This window comes from Eschscholzia californica, unplaced genomic scaffold, assembly GCF_041429995.1.
Source record: "Eschscholzia californica isolate CP2 unplaced genomic scaffold, dmEscCali1.0.p SCAF_2, whole genome shotgun sequence".
NCBI classification, from domain to species: Eukaryota; Viridiplantae; Streptophyta; class Magnoliopsida; order Ranunculales; family Papaveraceae; genus Eschscholzia; species Eschscholzia californica.
In genome coordinates this window covers 15,581,526-15,607,158 of record NW_028238309.1, presented here as the reverse complement: position 1 = coordinate 15,607,158, position 25,633 = coordinate 15,581,526, and the positions used below count along the sequence as shown (strand labels likewise).

The 25,633-nt window shown below is 38.0% G+C and overlaps 1 protein-coding gene across 3 annotated transcripts; it reads left to right on the top strand.

The window, feature by feature from the left end:
• Positions 1-8,524: 8,524 nt before the first annotated feature.
• LOC147556492 (calmodulin-binding protein 60 B-like) lies at positions 8,525-18,037 on the top strand. 3 transcript variants are annotated; one of them, XM_086664482.1, is made up of 11 exons: positions 8,525-8,575; positions 11,832-12,017; positions 12,202-12,358; positions 13,522-13,597; positions 14,174-14,232; positions 14,871-15,364; positions 15,437-15,597; positions 15,718-15,921; positions 16,009-16,246; positions 17,040-17,616; positions 17,705-18,037. In XM_086664482.1, exons 3-10 carry the CDS (start codon positions 12,240-12,242, stop codon positions 17,600-17,602), a joined length of 1,914 nt encoding a protein of 637 aa, XP_086520608.1. In that variant the 5' UTR covers positions 8,525-8,575; positions 11,832-12,017; positions 12,202-12,239; the 3' UTR covers positions 17,603-17,616; positions 17,705-18,037. The 3 variants fall into 3 exon arrangements, with proteins under 3 accessions (XP_086520608.1, XP_086520609.1, XP_086520610.1); XM_086664484.1 differs by lacking the exon at positions 8,525-8,575 and adding an exon at positions 13,073-13,442 and having other exon boundaries at positions 11,974-12,017; positions 12,202-13,012; positions 13,485-13,597; XM_086664483.1 differs by lacking the exon at positions 8,525-8,575 and having other exon boundaries at positions 11,834-12,017; positions 17,046-17,616.
• Positions 18,038-25,633: the final 7,596 nt, after the last annotated feature.

Genomic DNA, 25,633 nt, shown 5'->3' with positions numbered 1-25,633 from the left:
GGGTTTGCGCACCCCAAACTCAAGAAGAGACTATGAATGATGGTGAGGGTAATACACCTAACTCTAGTCTTAAGTTAAATGTCGAAGAAGCTCCTAATAGACCTTTTGAGATGGAATTGACCGGTGACCCTTATTGCTCACTCTCCCGACCTTCGTCATCTCACCATGATAGGACTACAGTAGACCTTGATGTTCAGGATGATAGCTCTATGAGCAAGTTTGGGGATCACACGTTATTGAATTTTCCAATTTTTAGCACCTGTGATTACTTGGATGAGTTATGTCGAAGTGAAGGTGTTGCAACTAACTTTGAGGCTCCAGATGCCTTTAAGGGTGTGATAACATAGTAGTTGAAGAGATAGCGGATAGCTTGTTGGACTATTTACCTAAGGAAATTATGGACCTTGACTTGGTCCCCGAGCCTATTGTCTTACCCTTAGAGTGTAGTTCGACCTTCCACATGATCTCAGACTCGATTGTTGACCCCTTCTAGGACACTTCGGACGTCTTCCCTAGCATGTCTAGACTTAGTGGATATTTTATCCACTAAGCTTGAGGATGACTTCTTGCCTTCGACTGACCTCCTCCCACTTCACTTATATGTCGACCCTTTTGACGATTTTTTAGTCGTCGCCCCTAGCATTTATGCGTACTTAGTGGACCGTGCATCCACTAAGTTTGGGGATGATCTCTTTTCGCTTTTAGTCTCACGTGCACTTCGTTGGTTTAATATTTTTGTGAGACTTTTAGCATTTGTATATAGTTTTCTTTGGGTTGATCCCCAAATCTTCCGTTTGTTACTTTATGATAGTTAGCCAATTAAAATGGACCTTGATGTTTGTGGGTAACATCTCTGGAAACCCTCCGCGAGACATAACTCGTGCTCTTGTGTGAAAACAAAAGAATCAAAGGCTAATTGCATAGCTCAATGCAATCGTGTATACCCGCATTAGTGGTAGACTTTATATGGTCATGTCTTTTATGTGCTTCATTCTCATTATGTTTTGGATATTATAGGAGCATTTCTTATATGTTTTACTTCTAAGGCGTGGTTCGTTCCAAGTTTGGGGATGGCGCAAGCTTGGCATCAACTTGGAACCTCTTTATACGTGAGTCTTGGTAGTATCATCCTTTATCTCCTTCAGTTATGGTAATATCTCTCCACTCTTCTCTTTAAATTGATGTGCCTCTTTATGTTTTGGTGAGTGTATGTTTAGAACATTGAGGACAGTGTTAGTTTTAAGTTTGGGGATGCGAGATATGACCATAACCAATGCATGACCATGGGTTTCAAAGACAAAAGGGTTCAAATTAGCCAAAATTTGAAAATTTTTGAACATTTTGGGTAGATTTGCATGCGATTGTAGTGATAGTTTTAAGAATGTTGATGCATATGTGTCGAGTTTATGAGTTTTGTGATTGCTAATGGTCTTTGCATGAAAGTCGAGTCTTTGAGTGTTTGTGTTATACTATGGGAGTAACATCTTAGTGAAGAAGAAACATCTCTAAGAGACCTAGAGTAGTCATTAATGGAGACTTAACCCATGTGAGAGCTCAAAGCCTAAATTGTCCTTCGAGTGTACTCTTCCGTGCTAACTCCGAGTAGAATAAAGAGTTACTCAACATCGTAACTATTAAAAGAGCTCATTTGATCTCGTGTGCTCAACTTTCTTAGCCAGTAGGAGTGACATTAGGATAGCGAATTAACCTTGCCCTTGTTGTCCATGAAACCCAATAAGAGTGTCAACTAGAGGGAGGCGGATACTCCATTACCATCATCATCTTATATCCCGAGAATGAAGACATGAGAAGAAAGAATGAAGAATGAAGAATGTCAAAGCAAGTATGAAATGAAAAAAAAGTTGATTGCAAGAATATAGTATTGTGTGAGTTATGTTTGTTTTATGTGATTTTGTGTTATGAAAAAAAAAGAAAAAAAAAGTGAAAAGGTGAAAAAAAAGAAAAGAAAGAAAAAAAAAAGAAGAAGAAATAAAGTGGTTCATGAGTATGTTTGAGCATGTGTTAGCTCTTTTTGTGTGTGTAATGTGATTGTACATATGTGTTGATGTTTGTGTCCATGAATAAGTATTCGAAGCAAGAAACGAATGTGGAAATGCTTAAGAGGTTCTATCATGAGGAGGTCGACATTCTCGGGAATCCACCATCATCATCCATTTCTAGTATCCGTTAACCTTTAGAAGACATTCTTAGAGGGTAGAATGGGTGAGAAGGGCGAGTGAGCTTCCCCACTCTATTTAGTGGCTAATTCCTTTTCGAAGATCATTCGTTCCAAAATGTTGTCCTCACCCCTTTTTATGTGTTGAGTCCATGTTAGTGATCACACTCACACATACGAGCGAACCACTCTTGAGTGATTTCATATTTGGAGTGTATGTCCGTGAGGCCGAAGTCGAGGCGAAATGTACTAACTTAGGAATCAAGGTTTTGTGACTTCGGAACATAGATGTTGCTCATTATGGTATGACACTAGCACTTTAGGGTAAGATCATTAGTGAAGGGGCCTTTAGCTTTTACAAGAGCTTATTTACTTGATTCATTATGCATTGACATGCTTAAACCCTTTACTATATGAACCATGTTTATCTATGATTTGGATTTTGGACCCTTGTGTATTTGAAACCACGATGTTTGTGGGTGTCATCTATGGAAACCCTCACAAGACGACACTCGTCCTTTAGGGGCAACCTAGGGGTTTAAAGGCTTGTTGCATACGCTAAATGCAACCGGGATGCCTCCGAAAGTGAGTTAGGCTTTTATTTTGTTTTATTTGCTCGAGGACTAGCAAAGTTTAAGTTTGGGGATCTTGATGTGACACTAAAATGTCACATTTGGAGAGCCTAACTTAGACTAATTATTCCTTTTCGAGTGTTATCAATAATATTTTATGTGTTTTTCATGTTAGGTACCTATTTTGGAGTTAGACATGAAAATCGAAATAAAGGGAACGAATTGTCACTATCATTTCATGTGCCCAAAATGAGAGAAAAAGATTTCAAGCATATCAAATGTCAAGTGGAGTCAATGACGAGTCCGACAGTAAAAACGAAAGTTGAATCGGAGTTCGGACGGGGAAGTTATGAAAGAAAGAAGCCAATGTCTTTTCTTGAAGGCACTCCCCTTGGTTCTAAATGTAGAGACAAGATGGAGGCACCTCTTGATTTCTAAACCAAGCCCAAAGCCCACAAAAACCAAAGAAGAAGAAAAGAGTAGAAAGTATATGGGCACCCTTCTTTATGGTCCAAGTCAAAATAGTCAAGAGTCAAAGTCAAGATGGACCTAGGGTTTGAGTAGTAAAAGAAGTAGGCTACTATTCATCTTCTTCTTTATTCATCATTCAACAACCAAGAACATGGCAAGAGGGAGAAAGAAGAGGCTAGGGTTTTTGGGTATTCTTGAGCTCTAAACTTCTAGGGTTTGAGTGGAAGAGGGTTTGAGGGTATTCTTTGTTGCTTTCCTTTTTAGTCTAAGTTAGCTTGTAAATCTAGACCGGTGTTAGGACCTTTCGATATACGAGTTACCCTCCTATCCTTGGATCGACTCCGGTTTTACCGGTTACTACTTGATACCTCCGCTTGGGTGTGCAACCTTTTTGGGTGCATCATTTATCATGGAGGACACTTACAATATGATCACAAGTGCGTGACTTGTCTAGGAGAATCTAAGAAATTATTCTCTTTTGAATACACCAATTCTGATTAATGAAATGAGCAGTAATAGAAAAATAACTTAACATTTGATTCAAAGACCATATGTCAGAAGTGAGAGATATCCCACCAGGAGCGCTGAAAAGAGAATCTCTTAAAGCATCTTTCTCCTCCTTAAAACATTTTAGAATATCATTTCTTGCCGTTCCTCTTGAAAATACAAGGGTGAAATGAATCTGTAATATAATGCTCAAAGTACGGATCCTCTACAAATTGCAAAGGCAATTCACGGAGAATTTAGAAGTTTGACGGTATTGTTTCTAGCTCTTGCTTGGCTGAACTGAAATAAAGTCAAATTTCAAGTCTTTTATTTTGAGTCAACTGAGATTGAGAGAGATCAATTTTTAACTTCCTCGCACAAATTTCGGTATGCCTCCTAAAATGGGCGATGCCATTTGAAGATTTGACATTTTTCATGACACCACAAAATATGCATTTAGCCATTGTTATTTTGATGTTCGGATTTTGAGTATCAGGAACATAGAATAATGTATAATTTACCCAAACATCAGTTTTTCAATCATTTTTAGACGACTCCTTCGAACTTGGCACTTCCACTTCTATTGCTGGAGATCCAACAGGAGCAGAGACACCTTGTTCAGTTGGAATGTCAGTTAGATCAACCTAAGTTTAAACCACAATCACAAAAGAAATGTCAATCTAATGCAGCCAAGTTCATGTTTAATGGTCAAAAATATCACCATCAGTCAAAAGTTCATGTTCAAGAGTCAAAAATATCATCATCGGTCACAAGTTCATGTTCATATAGATCGTTTGAAGTTCATGTATCATGTCCATAAAGTAAAAAATTACATCATATGTGATTCCATCCCTGAAATAGACATGATCTGTCAGATCAAAATCTGTTTCAGAGATGTTTCATATTTCTAATATAATCACCATTCATCATATAATAATATCATCAAAAAAGGAAATCACATTTCTGAAACAAATGACAACTTTATGGTCTGTTTTAGAGCTGGATCTACTCATCTACATGATTCATCATCATACACCATATACACTATCAACATAAAAAAAAGAATAAAAAATTACATCAATCCTGATTCATCTCTGAAACAAATGATGATATGTTTGATCAAACAGATCTAACGGCTGAGACCCGTTTGATCAAACAGATCCTTAAGTTAGGATCTATTTCAGAGATGAATCTACAAGACTACAACTTTCTTGTATTATATACACTATGATCATCATCCATCCTTTAACACTGTCCACATCAAAAAAGAAAACAAAAATTACATCAAGTATGTTCTAAATTTCTTTAACCATGAGTGGTTGGGGACAAAGCGACAGTGATTCCGGCGACTTGTTGTTCGGTGAAATATCTTAACATCTCTTGAACCATCATATATCTCAAAGATGTTCATCATCTCTGTGACCCTCTTATATCTCAAATAATAATAATAATAATAATAATAATAATAATAATAATAATAATAATAATAATAATAATATTACATATCTCTGAAACAGATCATCAAATAGATCTGCCTCGGAGATGTTCATCATCTTTTATAAAAAAATACTTCTAATTTCATTACATCTCTGAAATCAGAGACGTTCAAATCATCTTTTATAAAAAAGAACACTTCTAATTTCATTACAGTTTTAATCATCTTTTATAAAAAAACAACTTCTAATTTCAAATATCTCTGAACAGACCAAAAAGTAGATCTGTTTCAGAGACGTTTTAATCGTCATCTATTAAAAAATTTCTAGTTTCATTACATCTCTGAAACAGATCAAAACGTAGATCTGTTTTAATCATCTTTTATCACAAAAAACTATCTTTCTAATATAATTACTTCTCTGAAACATCGATAAATCACTTTATCATGAATCATAAAATCATATAATTCTTCAAAAAAACAGTAATAATCACCTAAAGTGATATTCTAAAGCATCAAAACACCTCATATCATCGGTTTATCAGCCAAATATACATCTTTAGGATCATTTTGGCAAATCAAAAATAACATATTATTAGTCTATTAGAGATAATCACCTAAAGTTATATTCTAAAGCATTAAAACCCCTCATAGCATCGGTGTATCAGCCGAATATACATCTTTGGGATCATTTAAAAAAAAAATCAGAAATAACATATTATTAGTCAATTAGGAGGTTGTTGTTAGTTGTTACTAACCATTGTTGCATTTAAGGAGGCAGGAGCAATGGAGGACGGTGGAAGATGGGTTTCGGCTTTTAGGGTGGAGGACAGTGGACGACGGTCGGTGGAGAATGGAGGGAGCCTGCCGTTGGGTGACTTGGGAGTTGTGTCTGTCTACTAGAGGAGGTAGGGTTTTTAAAGAATGGATAAAGGTATTAAACCATATTTTTAGAGAAGATATTTTTTATCGAACGGCTGGTGATGCTCATCCGTTGGATCATATTATCTGATGGCGGGCTGGTAATATTAATACGGGGGTCGGGTCGAGGCTTATTACGGGGGGAGGGGGGGGGGGGGTAGCGGTGGATTATTGGGCGGCTGTAATGGGTCGGGACTCGAGTAAGAGCCCTTACCCGTGTCCCGCCCACGACCGGCCGGTATTTCAGGCTGGGTACGCCTAAGTCGGGTCCTTCTCGGACCGGTCAGTTATAGTCTGGTTTCAGATTTTTGTATCGTTTTCCCGACCCTAGGCAAGACCACAGTAAGGAATGTTGGCAAAGTGGTTTTCCAGTTACCTCATTAACAATCATCCTTGCTACCTTTGGCTTGAGTACAGGGTCGTGGCTGAGAATTTGGGGGTCTCGAGCGAATTTTTTTTGTTGGTCTGTTGTACAAAAAGAAGTTACAAACGAAAATTAAACAGAATGCAAGATAATATGTTAGTACATAGTATAAATGAATTCAAATGTATTTTGACAAAAAAACACTCGTAAGAAAATATTTCCAATTTAAAATTTCAAAAATCTAGTCTAAAAATCCACAATAACTTAAACTAGGGGTGAGCAAAAACCAAACCAATCGGCCAAACCAAACCAAGTTAAACCGCACCGATCGGTTTTTGGACCGAACCGATCACCGTTCGACTCGGTTCGGCCGAAAAACCGAACAACCCAAATCGACTTGGTTTGGCCTCGACTTGAGTTTCTAGAAACCGCCCAAACCGAACCGACTGAACTCTTTAGAAAGAGGAAATAATAATTTTGTAAAGTTAATAAGGAAAAAAATTAGAAAAACCATAATAAAATCTTCCAAGTCTAAATTTGTCCTCCTTCCTAGTTGTTGTTGTCGGCTTCGTCAACCACAACCTATTCAACTTGATTGAAAGGTTTTTAGAGGTAAATCTTCACATATGTTCTATGTACCACAACTCATTCTTAGTTAGTAACTTAAAAATATAGATTTTGCATTCGCACTTCTACTTTTTTTTTTGTTTTTAATGGTGGAAAAGTACGATGAATTTTTAATTTTTATTTTCCGTATATGTAATGGTGGAAAAGTACGATGGACTCTTAATTTTTATTTTCCGTATATCCAATGAAATGAATAACATTAGTTTGTCATTTTCTCTAAATTGTGTTCAGTTAAACCGATCAACCGAACTCAACCGAGCCGAACCAAACCGAACCAAACCTTGTCGGCCAGCCGAATGATCGGCTCGACTTCGGCCGATGATTTAGCCAAACCGCCACTTATTAATTCGGCTCCGGCTCGAACCAAAACCGAAAAAAACCAATCGCTGCTCACCCCTAACTTAAACAAAACTTTTTGTTTATTCTAATGAAATATTAAAGTTTCATGGAATGTTTGAATCTTAGACCAGGGGCAGAACAAAGACTTCTAGTGAGCATGACTAGCTTGAAATAATTGAAATAAAATAGTTTATCTTTACCACTACTCTCAATTTAGGAAAGAAGAAAAAACGTAAGGATTTGAAGATAGTAAGACTCGATCTTGGGTCTCTTGTGTGGAAGTTTGACAAGCTAACCAACTGGGCTGTTAGACAATCTAATATATACCTTGACATCGTAACCTATATAAGCTAAATTCTGGTGTGTATTAGGAAGTGGGCCCTTGTGGTGGGGGCCCAGTGCGGGCGCCCTGCCCACACTTGCCCATCCACGGGCTTGCTTGAGTTGTTTAGTTTACCTGTGATAGTAAGTCATATGCATAATTTATATTTGGTAGAAATTATAAATTAGAGAGGTATGTCATACCTTAGGGAGAGCCAGTGGTTCTGCTTCGATGGTATGTATGTCGTTCTCTTTTGGGGCAGTGGATTTGGAGTGAGCAAGCTTCCTGACTTTGATCAAGTCATTTTTGGGCCAAATATTCTTCCAAAAATCTACTCGAGCACCCAAATGATCCCTTCATATTATAGTTGCAAGCTGCATTCTCACCATGTAGCCTTCACTCGGTCATTTTTCCTGACAAAGTTGATCGTTATAACGGATCTTTGATTGCCTAAAAAGTTTTCGTCTTCAATATTCTGATCTCTGTCATGCTTTCGAATCAAATACCATTCTTCAATGTTGTCTCATCTCTAAGTGATTAGGCTTTAGACTTCTTTTTTGGTTTTCAATGATCTTAGTGGTTGTTCACGTCGGCGAGCCCACCGCTGTTATCACTACCGAGACAAACTTCTCAAAATGTTCTACTCTTTATTCCTGTTGGGGACATGATTGACCGTACTGCTACTCTGACGTTCAAGTCAGTGTAGTATCGCTGATTAAATGTTTATGTGAAACCAAATGTAAAAGTTTCAATCTCTTTTGACCGAAAATCAATGACGTTTATATAAAATTAACAAGGTGGTGGTAAATCACAAGCTTAATGAAAGCCATATGACAAGGTCATTAACGAAATCTTTCTAATCATAGTAAAATGATATCGGTATGACAAACAAATCTTATTTAAAATTTTATTTTCAAGCCACATAGCATTTTCTTTATCTTTCGGATCACTGGCTAATGAAGCCAAGTGGCAAGGCATGCATGCAAACCCTAACATAAGAAACCTTGTTTTAAATGTTATTTTCAAGAAGATGAATTTTAACAATCAAACTATATTCCGTACTAACCAACCCGAACGTCTTAATCTTCAATACAATCTGGTTGTATCCAGTAAAGCGAAACGTTCTTAATAGATCTACTACTTAAAGAAATCTCATTCGAGTTTTGCTTGTTAGAGAGAAAAAGCAACAGTAATGATGTAATACATCTACTGTTTTGTCATCGATTTGAAACAAACAAACGAAGTTTGATGACGATGAAAATTGATCAAGTGTTTTCTTTAAGTTGTTCAAAGATGAAGAAAATGAAGAATACCACTCCGATTATAATGACGATAATGTTGATGACGATGATAGAGGAGGTAAATCCAAAATCGAAAGATGATGATGTCGGTTTTGTTGAATCAAAACTAGAAGAAGAAAAAACGAGATTAAGAACAAGAACATGAGGGAAACCCTAAAATCTTTAGTTGTCGTTAAGAGAGAAAATTAGTTTACTTGAGAGGTATTTTTGGAACAAAAAGATTGATACCTAATTGATAATTATATATATTTTGACCCAAAATATCATTTTATATTTCTGCTTCTTCATTTTATATTTCTGGTTCTTCTCTGAAATACTATTAATGTTTAGGTGTCATCCGACAACACCAAAATAAGTAATTTCTTGACTTGTTTAAATAAAAAAGTTAGTCTGTGGTAAAGTGGAGTTTCAAATAAGTTAAAATTTGATTCTATTTCAAAGTTTTTTTTACTTCATCATTTTTTTCCAACTATCACAACAAAACTTTCACCACCATACATCCACCACAACCACCAGCACAATATACCTCCACCACTGTCGTACGTCCACCACTCCACCTCCACTACACCTCCACCAGTACCACAACCATGCTTCAACCATCATGTTTGCTGATCTTAAAAAAGGCCAATTTGGTTATCAGTTAGGAATTAGAGACTTCATGTTGAATCACGTTTGAATGGATGATTCTGGTTATTTGATTCCTGCTCCTGAAAATCTCGGGGGAAAATCTGTATAGAGGTCGGAAACCTCTGTGACATGCAAGACAGTCAAATTGCCCTTTGCAGTTAAAAGATTGAGTATTGAATGACATTAAATTCAATGTAGTGAACTTACCTTCTTCGAGGTAATTTGGTGCTCTTTTATTGGCTGCTTTGGACTGACTGCGATAGACGGTGAGATTGAGGTGGTTGAGATCCACCGTGTTGTACTAGAACTATTATTTCGTAGTTTGAAGATTTATGTTTTCCTTTTTGAGTTTATCTCGTATCTCGGATATTTAGCAGTTCTTATGTTGAAGGATCCTTGCTAGATATCCTACCGAGTTGATAGATTTTCTAGGAGATGTTTTCTCCTTAGAGACTTTTGAAGCCCAAGTTAATCAAACACTTAAAATCTCGGCCGGCTGAGATCTTTGGGCAGATTTGGGATTAAGTCGGTAAACGTGTAGCCCGCTTCTGCCTTCCCATGTTCGAAGCTTAAGGCATCGACCTTGCTTACGCGAACCCTCCATGTTCTCCTTACGAATCTCAGAGCAGATCTAGTTGTGTTTGAGGCAGGATAACCCCGGAACCCCATAGATGATCTTGCCGACCTCTTGATTATGGGCTTAGGTGGCAGAATTCTGTGGGCTCAGTGGTCCCATTGCCTTGAGACAGGTTGCCTCGTTGGGCTTTTGGTCTTTTCTTGACTTATTGACGGTAGTCAAAATGTGACCATTTTATGTATCATCAATGTTACCTCGCCTCAATCACCTTTTGTAATAGTCCCACATTGCTCACAAGAGTGTCCAGAGACTGGGATATATGTGTAAACTCAAGTTTAGTAAGTACCGAGGCCTTTTGGGTGGGCTTGTGGTGCCTTCGCCAAGAACAAAACCCCGTACCCGTGTGGGCTTGGGCCTGGGTGGTTAAAGCGGGGACAATATCGGCAACTACTAAGGCTTGGGGCGTTACAAAGTGGTATCAGAGCCGAGGACGGCTCTTCGCTGAGGGTGGGGGATTGTAATAGTCCCACATTGCTCACAAGAGTGTCCAGAGACTGGGCTATATGTGTAAACTCAAGCTTAGTAAGTACCGAGGCCTTTTGGGTGGGCTTGTGGTGCCTTCGCCAAGAACAAAACCCCGTACCCGTGTGGGCTTGGGCCTGGGTGGTTAAAGCGGGGACAATATCGGCAACTGCTAAGGCTTGGGGCGTTACAAAGTGGTATCAGAGCCGAGGACGACTCTTCGCTGAGGGTGGGGGATTGTAATAGTCCCACATTGCTCACAAGAGTGTCCAGAGACTGGGCTATATGTGTAAACTCAAGCTTAGTAAGTACCGAGGCCTTTTGGGTGGGCTTGTGGTGCCTTCGCCAAGAACAAAACCCCGTACCCGTGTGGGCTTGGGCCTGGGTGGTTAAAGCGGGGACAATATCGGCAACTACTAAGGCTTGGGGCGTTACACCTTCACTATCACACCTCAACCACCACCCCTCGATCACCACCATATTTTCAATACTATTATTATTTATATCACCACACCAATCAAAACTGTACTTCTACCACCTTCACCTTGACCATAACTTCACGACCACGGACACCACCACCAAAGCTATACCGCGAGTTCAATCGTTAACATAATCATAATTTAATTAAAATCAAATACCTTTGCAAGAAACAAAATTTAAAATTAGAAAAATGTTACCAAATGACTTAATAATTATTTGATTTATGAGTAGTATTCGCCAATTTTATAATTTTTACCGTTGTAAAGCAAAAGAATTCCTATCAGAAAGTACACCGTTAATTTCCAAACCACACCTTTGAATAACTTATTTCCTACTTTCTTTGGATAAATTTTGACAGATAAGCTCATATATTAATATGAATTACTAACAACAGGAAACCCAGTTAGTAAGTACATCTATTCCGCAATACGGAGGTCCCAAGTTCCGTCCGTGGAAGTACAAATTGAAGAATACTAAACTTGGATGTAAATAAAGTAGTTTCTGTGGGCTTTAACTCATTTTATTCGTCGGACTTTATACCAGTAGTAATCCGGCAGTTGTCGTACTTATCACATCGCATCGATGTATTAGTGCCATTGTACAGACCATTTTAGTCAATATTAAAAAATACAAAAAAAAAGAATTACTTTTAGTTGGGTTCATCCTACCAAACGGACCCTTAAACGACGACCAAAGGCTACTTTTTCTTTTTTAGCCGTCACTATAAACTAATAAATCTAAACGACTTCAATTTTCGTCTTCCATTTCTCTTCTTCACTCAAAAACACAAAATTTCACAGGTTTCACTTTCCCTCTCTTCTCTCTCTACATTATTTATTTTACTAACCTCTTTTTATACTTCAAATCTACTGAAACATCAAATCTGAGTATTCGAATTTCTTTAATTTTTGTAAGATCCGAGCTGAATCTGGATTATGCTTATGATTTATGAGGAATTTCTGATTTGTTGGGTTTGATTTTCAGATCTATTGAAGTCCTGGGTTTGTGAATTTGGGGGAAAAATGCAGAGACAAACTAGGTATATGGAAAGAACGAATTCAATGGCAAGGGAGAAACGAGGGTTAGATCCAAATGAAGCTGAAGAAGAACAACCTGATAAGAAACGACCTGCCCTTGCCAAGTAATTTGTTTTGTTCTATTTTGGGAACTTCAAAATTTCTTTTTGTAATTATAGAAGAGATAGAAAAGTATACCTAAATTGCTGATTTTGATTTTTGAACTGTCTTTTTCGTGTCAATAGTTGGTAAAGTCTTTAGTAAAAAAAGGTTCTTTCTTGTTTGTCTGATCAATTTTGGAAATGTCCAAGTTGTGTTTTGTTAAACATTAATCATTGGATTTTTCCCTAACTGGATTCTTCTGATTGCTTGAACCAATAGAATTTGGAACTCTAAATTGAGGATATCTAACTTAACCGATTGGAAGAGATGAAAATCATAACAGATCAACACTAGCAGCTTCTATCTGATTAAGTTTCTCACTTAGTTCACATAAGTCTTTCGATTAGGACCCACACTTTGTTTAAATCTATCATCTGTTTAGGTGAGGTATGTCTGGTCTCAGTTAATCATGTACTATAAGCAGCTGTGCTTTGGAGTATTACTTTTGGTTCTAAAGTAAGCACGTAATAGTGGGATGAGGCTTGGAAAGTGGGATATTTCTCTTCGGATGGTTGAAATACTCATCTTTAGGGATGACTGTCACTCTTTGACTATTGCTGCTTACCTTTGTCGTAGATAAACTATGGTCTTTTTTTTTTTTCGGTTTAAATGTCCTTGTCTCCAGTCGTTTAGCACAAGCATGTAGGATAACAGTACTTGCATAGTGCTTGTGAAAGACTTATGGTTATGCTCTCATTGGGAGTAGAATATCAACTAGAAAGCAGTTAAGTGACAAAATAAGAAAAGATAACTTCAACAACTTAGGTTTTACGGGCATAAAAGGTGAGTGAGGTATGAGATTGTTCCCAATTCATATGCTGAATGATGTCGCACTTTCTTAAGTAATCGCACTAGGTAAGTTGGTACTTAAATGTATGTAATAATTGAGATAGTCAATATATCTGCTTTTGTAGGTTTTTTGTTATTATTCTTATTTCTGTGATTCGTATTGGAATGTGATATGTTAAAAATTGTGTTATCGTGTAATAAGTTAACTTTTCATTATACCTAATAATGTCGGTAGGTTTTTGTTCTGCTGCTTGTTTGGTGTTTATCATTTGGTGGAATTTATTGTTGGTAAATTGCTAGCTTACCCCATTGATTTAATAATGATTATGCAACGCAGTGTAATCGTGGAAGCTCTCAAGGTGGACAATCTTCAGAAGCTTTGCTCATCATTGGAGCCTATTCTTCGTAGAGTTGTAAGAAAAAGGACTTTAAACATTCCCCTTTTGTCTCCCTTTAAATAGATTGTAGTTGCATGCTTGAATAGTTCAATCAACCTGATTTGAAAGTCATATCCTTGAGTTTTAATCTGCTAATGTACAAACTAGCCCTGTCATTGAATTTTTAATACTCAAATGTTGAATCATATTTATATTAGCTCAACTATGCGTTCCGCTAGCTGATTAGATCTCTGAGTTGAACTTTACAAACACTATGAGTTGACCAAATCAATTGCTTTTACTCTTAGTGCATATTCAGAAATTCCTTTGTGTACGAGGAAAAAAAACTAACAAGTCTGCACTGGAAGATCCGTTACTTCTATATGCGCCTGGAAAAAATATACGGCTCAATTTAGTGATTGATTGTGAAAATTTCTTTTTGGAACATTTTTTAGTCATTCACTTTGTCCATCGACTAAGCTTTGAAAGATCTGTTTCTCCAGTTAGACATGCATATATAATGAAGTAGAAATAGTAATGTGTAGTTACCAATTTTGGCGCTCCCCCATGTTTGCTGTCCTGACGACTTTTCTTTCCATTGGACGAAAACAGGTTAGTGAAGAAGTTGAGCGAGCTCTAGCAAAACTTGTACCTGCTAGGATTAATGGAAGGTATAAGATACCTCCGATTTATCTTTCTGAAAAGAATGTACTTAATGAATTTATCCTTCTTTGCCTAGTTTGAATATGTGGCCTGTTCATCTTTTTAGAAATACAAGAACATCCATTTACGTGATCTAAGTTTGTAGCTCCCTCATCCTTTGCCACCACACTTCCCTACTCTCATGGATGTTTGCTAAATCAGAGTGGTCTGTAGTCACCGTGCTCTTGCTACTGTGACTTTCAACTCCAACAGAAACAGACTCCTTTGTCCTTAATGCAGTGGTAAATTGCATATAGGGTTTGAAAATTGATGGACTTAAGGGTCAAAACAAAGTCCCAAGTTCCTTTCCTACATTTCTTTTAGGTTTACATGATGATGGTGACACACTCTGTTCTCATTCAACTTTCTTCACTTAATAGACAATAAGAAATATCTGATACATTATATACATGCAACTATTCCTGCAAGAAAGTGCTGCTAGTTAGAATCTTAGATAAAAGGCTTCATGATGTAGTTTGTCTATGTTAAATCTGCTATCCTCAGCACTGGAAATCTATCCCTTGCTTAGCTACTTCAAAATTTTCTGAGTTTGAGTTATATACTTCGCATATACTTTCTTATAGCCTCTGACTGAGACTAGTAGCAGGTCTTCTCCGGAGCGAATTGAAGGGCCTGATGGAAGAAACTTGCAGCTGCAGTTCAGGTCAAGGCTGTCCCTCCCCCTATTTACCGGAGGGAAAGTGGAAGGGGAGCAAGGGGCAACGATCCATGTGGTCTTGCTTGACACTAACACAGGACGAGTTATAACATCAGGACCCGAGTCCTCTGCTAAGCTGGATATTGTTGTCCTTGAAGGTGATTTCAACAACGAAGATGATGAAGGCTGGACCCAAGAAGATTTTGAGAAACATCTTGTCAAAGAGCGTGAAGGAAAGAGACCACTTCTGAATGGTGACTTGCATGTTACTCTGAGAGAAGGTGTAGGAACCCTAGGAGAGCTCATGTTTACTGATAACTCTAGCTGGATCCGGAGCAGGAAATTCAGGCTAGGGCTAAAAGTTGCTTCTGGTTATTGTGAAGGCGTTCGAATTCGAGAAGCAAAGACAGATGCCTTTACAGTAAAGGATCATAGAGGAGAATGTAGGTTCATATAAGCTGCTTCAATATTTGTTTTCGTTTGTGGTGTACCTTAAAGTTTTTTTTTCTTCTTAGTGTACAAGAAACACTATCCACCTGCACTGACTGACGAGGTCTGGAGGTTGGAGAAGATTGGAAAAGATGGGTCCTTCCACAAAAAGTTGAGCAAGGCAGGGATCTATAGCGTGGAAGATTTTCTTCGACTTGTCGTTAGAGATTCACAAAGACTGAGGAATGTAAGTATGTAGATATGAGTTATTGATGATTGAATTAGTAACTCATTTCTTTGGACTACTGTTTTTCTTAATTGTTATCTTCTATCTGTATTGTTCTAACGTTCTATTTAATTATTGTAGATTCTTGGCAGTGGCATGTCAAATAAAATGTGGGAAGTCCTCGTAGAACATGCGAAGACCTGTGTGTTGGGGGGAAAGGTTTATGTTTACTATACCGATGATACAAGGAGTGTAGGTGTTATATTTAATGATATATATGCGTTTGTTGGTCTATTATCTGGTGGACAGTTTCATTCAGCTGATTCTCTTCCTGAAAATCAGAAGGTAAATATTTAATTAGCCTCTTTGTGATACACTGATATTGCACTTCATCTTTGAACTTTTTAATAGTGGATGTTTCTTCCTTGTCAGCTTTATGTGGACAGCATGGTGAAAAAGGCATACGACAATTGGATGCACGTTATTGAGTATGACAGCAAGGGCTTTTTGGGTTTCAAGCAGAGTAAGAGTGTCATTGCTACCCGCTCTGAAGTTGCAATGAGGGTTCCTGATTATCCTCCTGCTTTTGATCCTCAAGTTTCTCTCCCTCTATTGCCCGGTCCAGTGCCTACAGTTCAGACTGCAGTGCAGCAAGGCTTGACTATTGGAGGTACAAATCTCAAACTTGGAAACGGGAAAGTTGATTCTTGCAATAATAGTTATACAGAAAATACTCTTCCAAAAGGAACGGGGAGTCTGAAATTTCTAACGTAGTATCTCCTTTATTATACTTCCGGAGGGTAAAAGAAGACATTCAAGAGGATAATCGAGAGATGTGAACAAACATGAATCCTTGCCACCTTGAGTTATATTAGAAACTAAGGCCGTGTTCCAAATTTCATTTGTTTGGAACAAATATATAGGTCATAGTCTTCATCTTCGTTGAAATACGTTGGTTTTAAAGAAATAGGCTACTTTCGATTGTTTGGTTGCATATTTATTTCAATGGAAACTTTGCCCATTAACTCAAAACTGTGACCAAAAGTATGCTTTTAAACAATCCTATGGAATACACCTATTTTCCTCCATGCAGAATCACTTGTACGGAACTCGTCAAAATAAAGAAACTTCCATTGAGTATGTTTCTTTGCTAAACCATACCTCAAACCCCATCTGCATGCGTGTGACTAAGATAATTTCAGTGAGCTCCAGTCCCCTCCTTTGCACTGTTTGCCATACTTTTTCTTGCTCTCCTAATGAAAGGGCCCTTGCGTTTTCTCCGTAACAATAAGCTGATTGTACCACCTAATTGCTGCAGAGGGTTTTGAGTCTATCACACTCAAAAGTCTTGAAAATTTCTGTATTGTTAGTCCAGAACATTCAATTTATCACATTAGATAAAAGGATGTAGTCGATGTCTTGCTTTAATACTCATTGCCTCAAGTGCGTATTACTTCTCCCAGCTGCAGGGTATAATGACGATCCTGCAACTAGATACTCCACGCAGTCGCAGCTTGTGAATTCTAATGCCCATATCCAGTTTGATGGCATCTCAGACCAAAATCAAAGCATCAGAAGTGATCCCAGTGTTGGGCCATTGGCCTTGGGCCCACCACAAGCGTCCACATCTGGGTTCCAAATTGGAGGTCCATCTATCCTGTCATCAAATATTCCGCCATATGATGACTGGTCGCGCCAGCGTGATAACAGAGGAGTTGACGACTTGTTCTCGGAGGAAGATATCCGAATGAGAAGTCATGAAATACTTGAAAATGAAGATATGCAGAATCTTCTTCGTCTCTTTAGCGTGGGTGGTGGTCACACTCCGTTCAATGCAACTGATGATGGGGTTCCTTACTCGTCTTTCCTGCCTACACCAAACTACAACTATGTTGAAGATCAGACTCGTCCATCAGGCAAAGCAGTTGTTGGGTGGCTCAAAATTAAAGCAGCCATGAGATGGGGAATCTTTATCAGGAAGAAAGCTGCTGAGAAACGGGCCCAACTTATAGAGTTGGATGACTAATAGATCCTTATGTGGTATTCTTCCTTTATTATCATGATTATTACTTAACTAGTTAGAACTAATCATTGTAGGTTTGACTCGGTACGTTGATTTGATTCTCAGGTAGGTTTCAGTTCGTCTTTCTGATCGAGTTGAGATTCTTCTAAAGCCTCAGCTCGTGGCTTGTACACTTCTTGCCTGTACAGTAAGTTCCTTCTTTTATTAACACCATTATTAGTATTATTGTGTTATTTTTTTTCTGTAATATTTTCTCTCTCTGCACTCTTGGCTGCATTTTTGCAAACAATCCGTTAGACAGAGGGGCTTTTATTTACGACCCTTTTTACCAATTGCAATGATAAAAAATTTGTGATGTAAAGGGATTGTTTCACTTGTGTAAAATTAGCACTCTACATTATTGAAGAGGTTAAAAAATTTCTCCTCGTTATGCCCAAATGTTCTTGTAGTACATTTTTTCTAGCATGTTTTAAAGCATGAAACTGGCCAAATGGTATCTTTGCTCTTGTTTTTTCCGATTATCAACTTTGCCTTTTTCTTTTCCTTTTTGTATAGGAGTTTAATCCTCTAATTCTTGTGCTAATTAGATGCCTATTGAGAATTTGTTCTGTTTAGATCGATGATATACAAATGCTCGAAGTTTCAATTCTGATCATCTCTTTTGCCCTATTTCAAAATACATGCATGTTTTTATGTCATGTAGTTTTTGTACTATAGGGTTATTATATCTAGATGTGTAACCATGATGTCTGAAACCACACACGATTACTGAATTAATGTTAGTAATCTCATTCCATAAGGCTTATTTTGATCGGAAAACTTTCATTATAGCTTCTGGATTTTAGTTTCAGTAGTGCTAGGGAAGGCAAACTCTAGCCAGAAATCTCATGTAGTTTCCTTTGCTTGGGTAAAGTCCCCCAAAGGGACTCCCTTCGTGCTATACTTGGTCTTTCTTCTCACGCTCAACAAGAATTTCCATACGTGAAGTACTTTCAATAGTCTTATGAATCGTAAAACTCAATTTTGTCACTATTATTTCACTCGCAACTTCATGAAGTTCGTTAAGTGTTGTTTCGTCTGATAAAACTATGCTGGCTTGTTTACCACCAATATGTTCTATATTGTTATTCATATTTTCCAATCTACCTCCATAGAGTAACTAGATATTCACAAATTTACGAATTACCCTACAAATCAAAGATAAATTAATTGTCCACAAATTTTAAGAGTATTACCAACCATCACAACATGTACAACAATATGACATCATAATGGTAATGGACGTAACTTTGAAAGTTAAAGAGCAGAATACCCTAATCAATATAGCAATACTACCATATTATTACTCCTGGAAGGAAGTTAAACTCGTTACATAATTATTAGGAAACAAACAATATGCACCTATAAATCGAAGTAATTTGTTAGCAATAAGCAAATAGGACTTTAGCATTGAGGATTATTAGCAAAAACTCGGAAAACATTAACAAACAATACATACACACAAGATGGACAACATAAATGAACATTAACAATTATTGAGGGTAATTAAAAAACACTTGGTGAACATTGTTAAATATTAACAAACAACAATACATACACACAAGATGGACAACATAAATGAACATTAACAATTATTGAGGGTAATTAAAAAACACTTGGTAAACATTGTTAAATATTAACAAACAACACATAACAAAAAGGTAGTTAACACCAATGTATATTAACAATCATTATTATTAACAAACACTTGGCTGTAACTCTCTGGATAATATTTATAACCTTAAACAAATTCTGATGTATTTCAGCGCTGCTTCGGGCCAAATGATCAATTATGCTAAATCCACCATTTTCTTCTCTAAAAACTCTCATCCCAAGTTCAAGAGAATGCTCATTAGAAATCTGAAAGTCCACCAATCCTCCTCTCTTGATAAATATTTGGGCACTAATCTCTTCATCAATAAAAAGAAGAAACAAGTCTTCTCATCTCTTCTGAATCAAATCCAAAACAAACTCTCCAAGTGGCAAACCAACCTTCTTTCATAAGCTGGCCGCTCTGTAGTTATCTCTTCTATAGTTGCAGCCGTTCCTCGATACCAAATGCAATGCTTTGCTATTCCCAAAGGCCTAAGCAAACGCATCGAGACCCTGCAAAGGTCTTTCTGGTGGGGAAAAACCAAAACCATCCACACCATTAATTGGTCCTCCATTTGCAAGCCTCGCAAACTAGGTGGATTAGGTTTTCGATCTCCTCATATTGATAATCAAGCTTTCCTGAGTAAACTAGCCTGGAGAATGATCAATATTCCTCAGGAACTTTGGGCTCGTATCCTGAAAGCTAAATATTTTCCGAAAGCTCATAAACCTAACCCTCCTAAGTTCAATCACTCTTGGCCTTTGGGAGTCTATTTGTAAACATTACGAGCAAGTGGCGAGTCTTATTGTCTGGGATATTAATAAAGGCACCCAAGTAAATATTTGGCTTGATAATTGGATTCCCAACCACCCGCCCCCAATTCCTAACATCAGAAACATAAAGCCAACATGGGTTAGCCAGCTTATTACTAATAATGAATGTAATATGAATATTATAAGCAATTGTTTTACCATTGATATTAGAAATGCCATTACCAGTATCAACTTGCAGATGGATGCCGATGACACAGCAAAATGGTCGCTAAGCAAATCGAGAAATTATACTATTAGATCAATGTACAATTATCTCATAACTAACAGGTATGCTTCGAATAATGGATTACCAGAATAGAACTACATTTGGAACATGAATACAATACCGAGAATTAAACTTTTTCTTTGGAAATGTTGTACCAATAGTCTACCCGTGAGAGGGAAAATAGGTAAGTTTATTGGAAATGTCTTCACTTGTATTAACTGTAACGCGAATGAAACGATCGAGCATTCGCTATTGCATTGTCACTATGCCAAAGCAATATGGTTTCATTTTCAGGTCAAGACGGAACATCTAACTTCGGTAAAACAATGGATTCTTCTTTGGAAGGATCTAGATGAGAAACTAACAAACTTATATGCTAAAATTATGTGGTTCATTTGGAAAGTCAGGTGTGAAACATGCTTCTCAGCAAAAAAAACAATCACCTATTCAGACCATTCAATTAATCAAAGCCTCCTCAACAGTTCCACTTAAGATTACTACTAAAGGCAAAGAACCAAAACGACACCAACAGAGCCCTGCATCGACACCATTTATCAAAATTAACACGGACGCATCCTTCACAGACTTAGCAGAACCAGCAGGGATCGGATGCATTATTTTTTATGCGGAGTCAAACTTTATATCAACGCTCGCGGATACAGTCAGAGGCCAAAATGCGGAAGAATGTGAATGTTTAGCTATCAGATCGACACTCTTATGGGCCATAGATCTTCAGTTGCACGACGTAGATATAAAGAGTGACAACCTCAACATTATTTCTTATTTGGAAGATCAAAGCTACTCCACTTAATGGCAATCCAGAAGCACTTAACCGAAATCCTCCACTTGAAAAGCGAATTCACTAACATCAAATTCTCCTACATTTCGAGATCTAACAACGTCAAAGAGGATGTGTTAGCTAAATGGGGAAGGGAGCTTTAACGAAAGAATATTTGGAACTCCCTCCCGGCTTTCATTAAGGATGATGTTTAGTTTCTTTTTTGTTTTCTTTTCCTTTCTTTGAAGTTCAACAAATAAAAAACAAACACTTGGCGGACATTGTAAAATATTAACAAGCAATACAAAAGAATAATGTAGCTCACACGAATGAATATGGACAATCAACGTATATGATAGACAAACAAACCGCCCATAAGATAAAACAAAGTAAATAGCAGCAATGGAGAGTGAAACCTTAACCAAGATGAACTTACCTTAACGAAGTCGAAGAACCCTAACTGAGTGGAGACAAGCTTGAGATTGGATTAGGATTTTCGAGTGGAAAAGTTGTGATGCAAGAGGGAATTCAAGATTTTTGGTTGTTGAAGGGGAATGGAAGAAGGGTTGTTGTGGAAGGTAACAACCTTATGTTAATAATCAACTAATGTTGATTAAGAGAGAGAGGTGGATGAAACCAAGAGATAGAAAGAGGTATTGCTGTGAAAGAGAGAGATAAAGTTGTTTGAGATTAAATCTTTGTGTATTCTTTATTCAATCATTGAGATATTTATAGGTTACAAAATTGGGTTATCGAGTATAAGTGATATATATAAAATCATATAAAATCTTCTACACAATATTAACTACTATGACCTAGTCAAGCTAGGTCTCTTGTGGGTCTCTCAGCTGCTCCATGGATCGGGTAGATCCGATCCAAGATGGTAGTGTGACCCATAATACTCCCCCTCAAGTTGGAGCAGGAATGGTGATGCTGCCCAACTTGCCAATAGTTTTCTTAAATGCTCAGCTCCAAGTGGTTTGGTAAACAAATTTGCGAGTTGTTCGGCTGTAGGGGTGTAGCGTGGAGCAATGATGTTAGACTTGATTTTTTCCCGAACGAAGTGACAGTTGATCTCAATATATTTAGTTCGTTCTTGAAAGACCAGGTTATCAGCAATATGTTTAGTTCGTTCTTGAAAGACCAGGTTACCATAAAATCTTCTACACAATATTCTTTATTCCATCATTGAGATATTTATAGGTTACAAAAAAAAAATATAAGTGATATATATATAAATATTTATAGGTTACAAAATTGGGTTATCAAGTATAAGTGATATATATAAAATCACATAAAATTTTCTAAACAATATTAAATACTATGACCTAGTCAAGCTAGGTCTCTTGTGGGTTTCTCAGCTGCTCCATGGATCGGGTGGATCCGATCCAAGATGGTAGTGTGACCCGTAATACTCCCCCTCAAGTTGGAGCAGAAATGGTGATGCTGTCCAACTTGCCAATAGTCTTCTTAAATGCATCAGCTCCAAGTGGTTTGGTAAACAAATCTGCGAGTTGCTCGACTGTAGGGGTGTAGCGTGGAGCAATGATGTTAGACTTGATTTTTTTCCGAACAAAGTGACAGTCGACTCAATATGTTTAGTTCGTTCTTGAAAGACCAGGTTATCAACAATATGGAGGGCGACTCCATTGTCACAGTGGACAGACATCAGAGAAGAATGATTAATGCCCAAATCATGTAGAAGATACTTGAGCCATTGTAATTCACTTGTAAGATGAGCTAAGGCCCGGTATACGGCCTGAGCAAAGGAAGTTTGTTTGATGGTGGAGAGAATCGAGGTGAGAAAAGCCTTATGGGACACCAAAAAAGCATCGAAACAAAGATAATCTGTGAGAGGGTATGGAATGTCCAAATCAGCAGACGGACTAAGGCAAATGTAGTCGTTGAGTCTGGCTGCTGCTGGATGACGAGAACGAATTAGCCGAGGAGTAGAAGCGGATAGGTTTGTCGAGGGTACCAATAAGGCATATGGTAGAAACTCATCACTCCAATTTGGGAAATGAAGCGGACCGTTGTTGGCGTCCAGAACCGGCTTGGCTGTGGGCAGGTACGTAGGAGGGGTGCCCACAGACAGAGACGAGGGAGAGGTCGAGGGAACAGTTGCTGTCTCATCCCGAGGGAAAACCGACGCTAAAGGCACTGGCCGGGCTGGAGAGAGGTGAAACGGAAGAAATGGTGGGAAGGAGAAAGACCCATCGTCTTTGAAGGAGACAAAGGGAGCGTGACGAGGAGATGAAAATTGTGAACAGGAAGATGAAGACATAGGAAAACGATTTTTATAAAATAAAACATCACGACAAATGATGATCTTGTGAGTGGAGAGATCATAGACTCGAAAGCCTTTTTGACCATGAGGGTAACCGACAAAAATACACGGAGATGCTTGTGAATCCAATGTTGTTTTGACAAGAGGACGTCGTATGTAGCATAAACAACCAAAAACACGAAAATTGGGGTAAGTAGGTGGAGAGCCTAAAAGTTTTTCATGTGGAGATAGACCATTTCAAATTGGTGTAGGCATGTTATAATGATGTATACTGCTGTAAGAACGTCTTCTCCCCAAAAAGACATAGAAAGGTTGGCTTGAAGACGTAGTGAACGAGCTACTTCCAAAATGTGACGGTGTTTACGCTCGACAACCCCGTTTTATTCGGCGAGTGTGGGTACAACTTGTTTTATGTAAACTATACCAAGATTGAAGTTCATGGTTCATGAATTCCGTTCCATTATCAAAGCAAAATTTTCTGAATTTGAGGGATATAAATAGTACCGTAACCGGAGTGAAGTTGTGAAATAGAAGTTTGAATATGAGTAGAGACAAACTTAGAATAAAAAAATTAAAAATAAATTTGTTAGTGTCCGATTTATTTGCCATTAAAAATATCCATATGCAATGTGAAAAGTCGTGAACTAATATTAAAAATATCGACAACCGGAATGTGAGGGAATGGAGAATGGAACCCATATATCCGCATGAATAAGTTCAGACGGTCTTTGAGAAGTAGAAGAACTCGATGGAAAAAGTAAGGGTTTAAACTTAGTCACATTGTGTTTTATTCATTGAAACAAATTTCATACATGGAAGATGATAAATTGAATACTTAAAACGAGAAATAGATGGGTGGCCTAATCGCCAATGCCATACATGGAAAGAATCACTATTAACATTATTATTAGGGAAAAAAAGGAACAAATGCTAGGGTCTGTGCGAAGGAAGTAAAGGCCATCATGAAGAGCACCAAGTCCAATCTTCATTTTCGTTGCTTGGTCATGAAAGACACAAGAGAGAAAGTCAAAAGTTACTTCACAATTGAGGGAAGATGTAATTTCAGAAACAAAAATTAAGTTAATTTGAAAATCGGAAATGTGTAAAATATTGCGAAGAGAATCGAAAAAATAATCGAACCAATGTGAATAACTTGGATACAAGACCCTTTAGGTAAACGAACAAAGTAATTTGGAGGTGCACGAGTGTAATGCGAGAAACGAGAAAGTGAAGAACATATGTGTTTCGCGGCGCCCGAGTCGATGACCCGAGGAGAGGAAGAAAGGGAAATAACTGTGAGGTTCACGGCGAGTTCAGTATTGTTGTTTGGTTGATGGGGGTGCCTCCAGACTGTCGCTCACGATCAAGAAGGGTGATGAGGCCCTGATATTGCTATTGGGTTAACGAAGTCGATAAAGGCGCCTCGTTGTGAGATGGGTCGCTCATTACGTTTCCGACCAGAGGATTGGGCCTGGGTCATTGCCGATTAGGATGACCGAAGCATTAGGGCACCCATGCAAAATGTAGTAGGTCGCGCTTTGACATGTTCGTGAACACGATAATGATCGCACTAAGGTTGCAGGCGTTTGGAACGCTGTCGGTCAAACTTGTCCAATTTATCGTTTCTGTCTGATGTGGCGTTAAAATACCACATTGAGATCACTTAACTTGGATGAGTTAGTTCGTTTCGGGTTTTATTTCTAATAATTTATGTATTTTTCTTGTTAGGAAGCTTATTTGAGTTTGACATTACATTCGGAATAAAACGAAGCAATTCGTCACATTTTCGTCTCATGTGGAAGAGATCGGAAGGAAAGGAAACCAGGGGTATTTTGGTCATTTTTTGAAATTTAGAGGTTAAATGGAAAGTGGAGCCAATGGTGAGTCCGACGGCGAAGACGGAAGTCGAATCGGAGTTCGGACGGGAAAGTTATGTAAGAAAGAAGTCGAGGGTCAGTTTTGTCTTTCTGAAAATTAGAGGAAGTAGAGACACATTTGAAGGCACCCCTTGGTTTGTAATAAGACTCAAAGTCAGGCCAAAAGCCCAAGGAAGAAGACCAAAGGAGAAAATTTAAGGGCACTCATCTTTACAAGCCCAAGTCAAAGTTAGGCTAAGCAAGTCAAGGGCTGGTCTTTTTGGGGGTTTTTGAGATAAAAGAAAAGAGGGTCAGACTTCATCTTCTACATTAGAGTTTTGGGGTTTGTGCAAAGAAACTAGGGTTGGAGGAGTTTTGAAGGGGGACTAGTTCCGGCCATCTCTTGGCCGGCACACCAAAACGCCGGAAAGAGAACAAGGGA

Coding starts and splice junctions, on each gene's coding strand:
- LOC147556492 (XM_086664482.1), top strand. CDS start 12,240: ATGCAGAGACAAACTAGGTATATGGAAAGAACGAATTCAATGGCAAGG. Junction 13,598..14,173: donor AGCCTATTCTTCGTAGAGTT/GTAAGAAAAAGG, acceptor GGACGAAAACAG/GTTAGTGAAGAAGTTGAGCG. Junction 14,233..14,870: donor CCTGCTAGGATTAATGGAAG/GTATAAGATACC, acceptor GACTAGTAGCAG/GTCTTCTCCGGAGCGAATTG.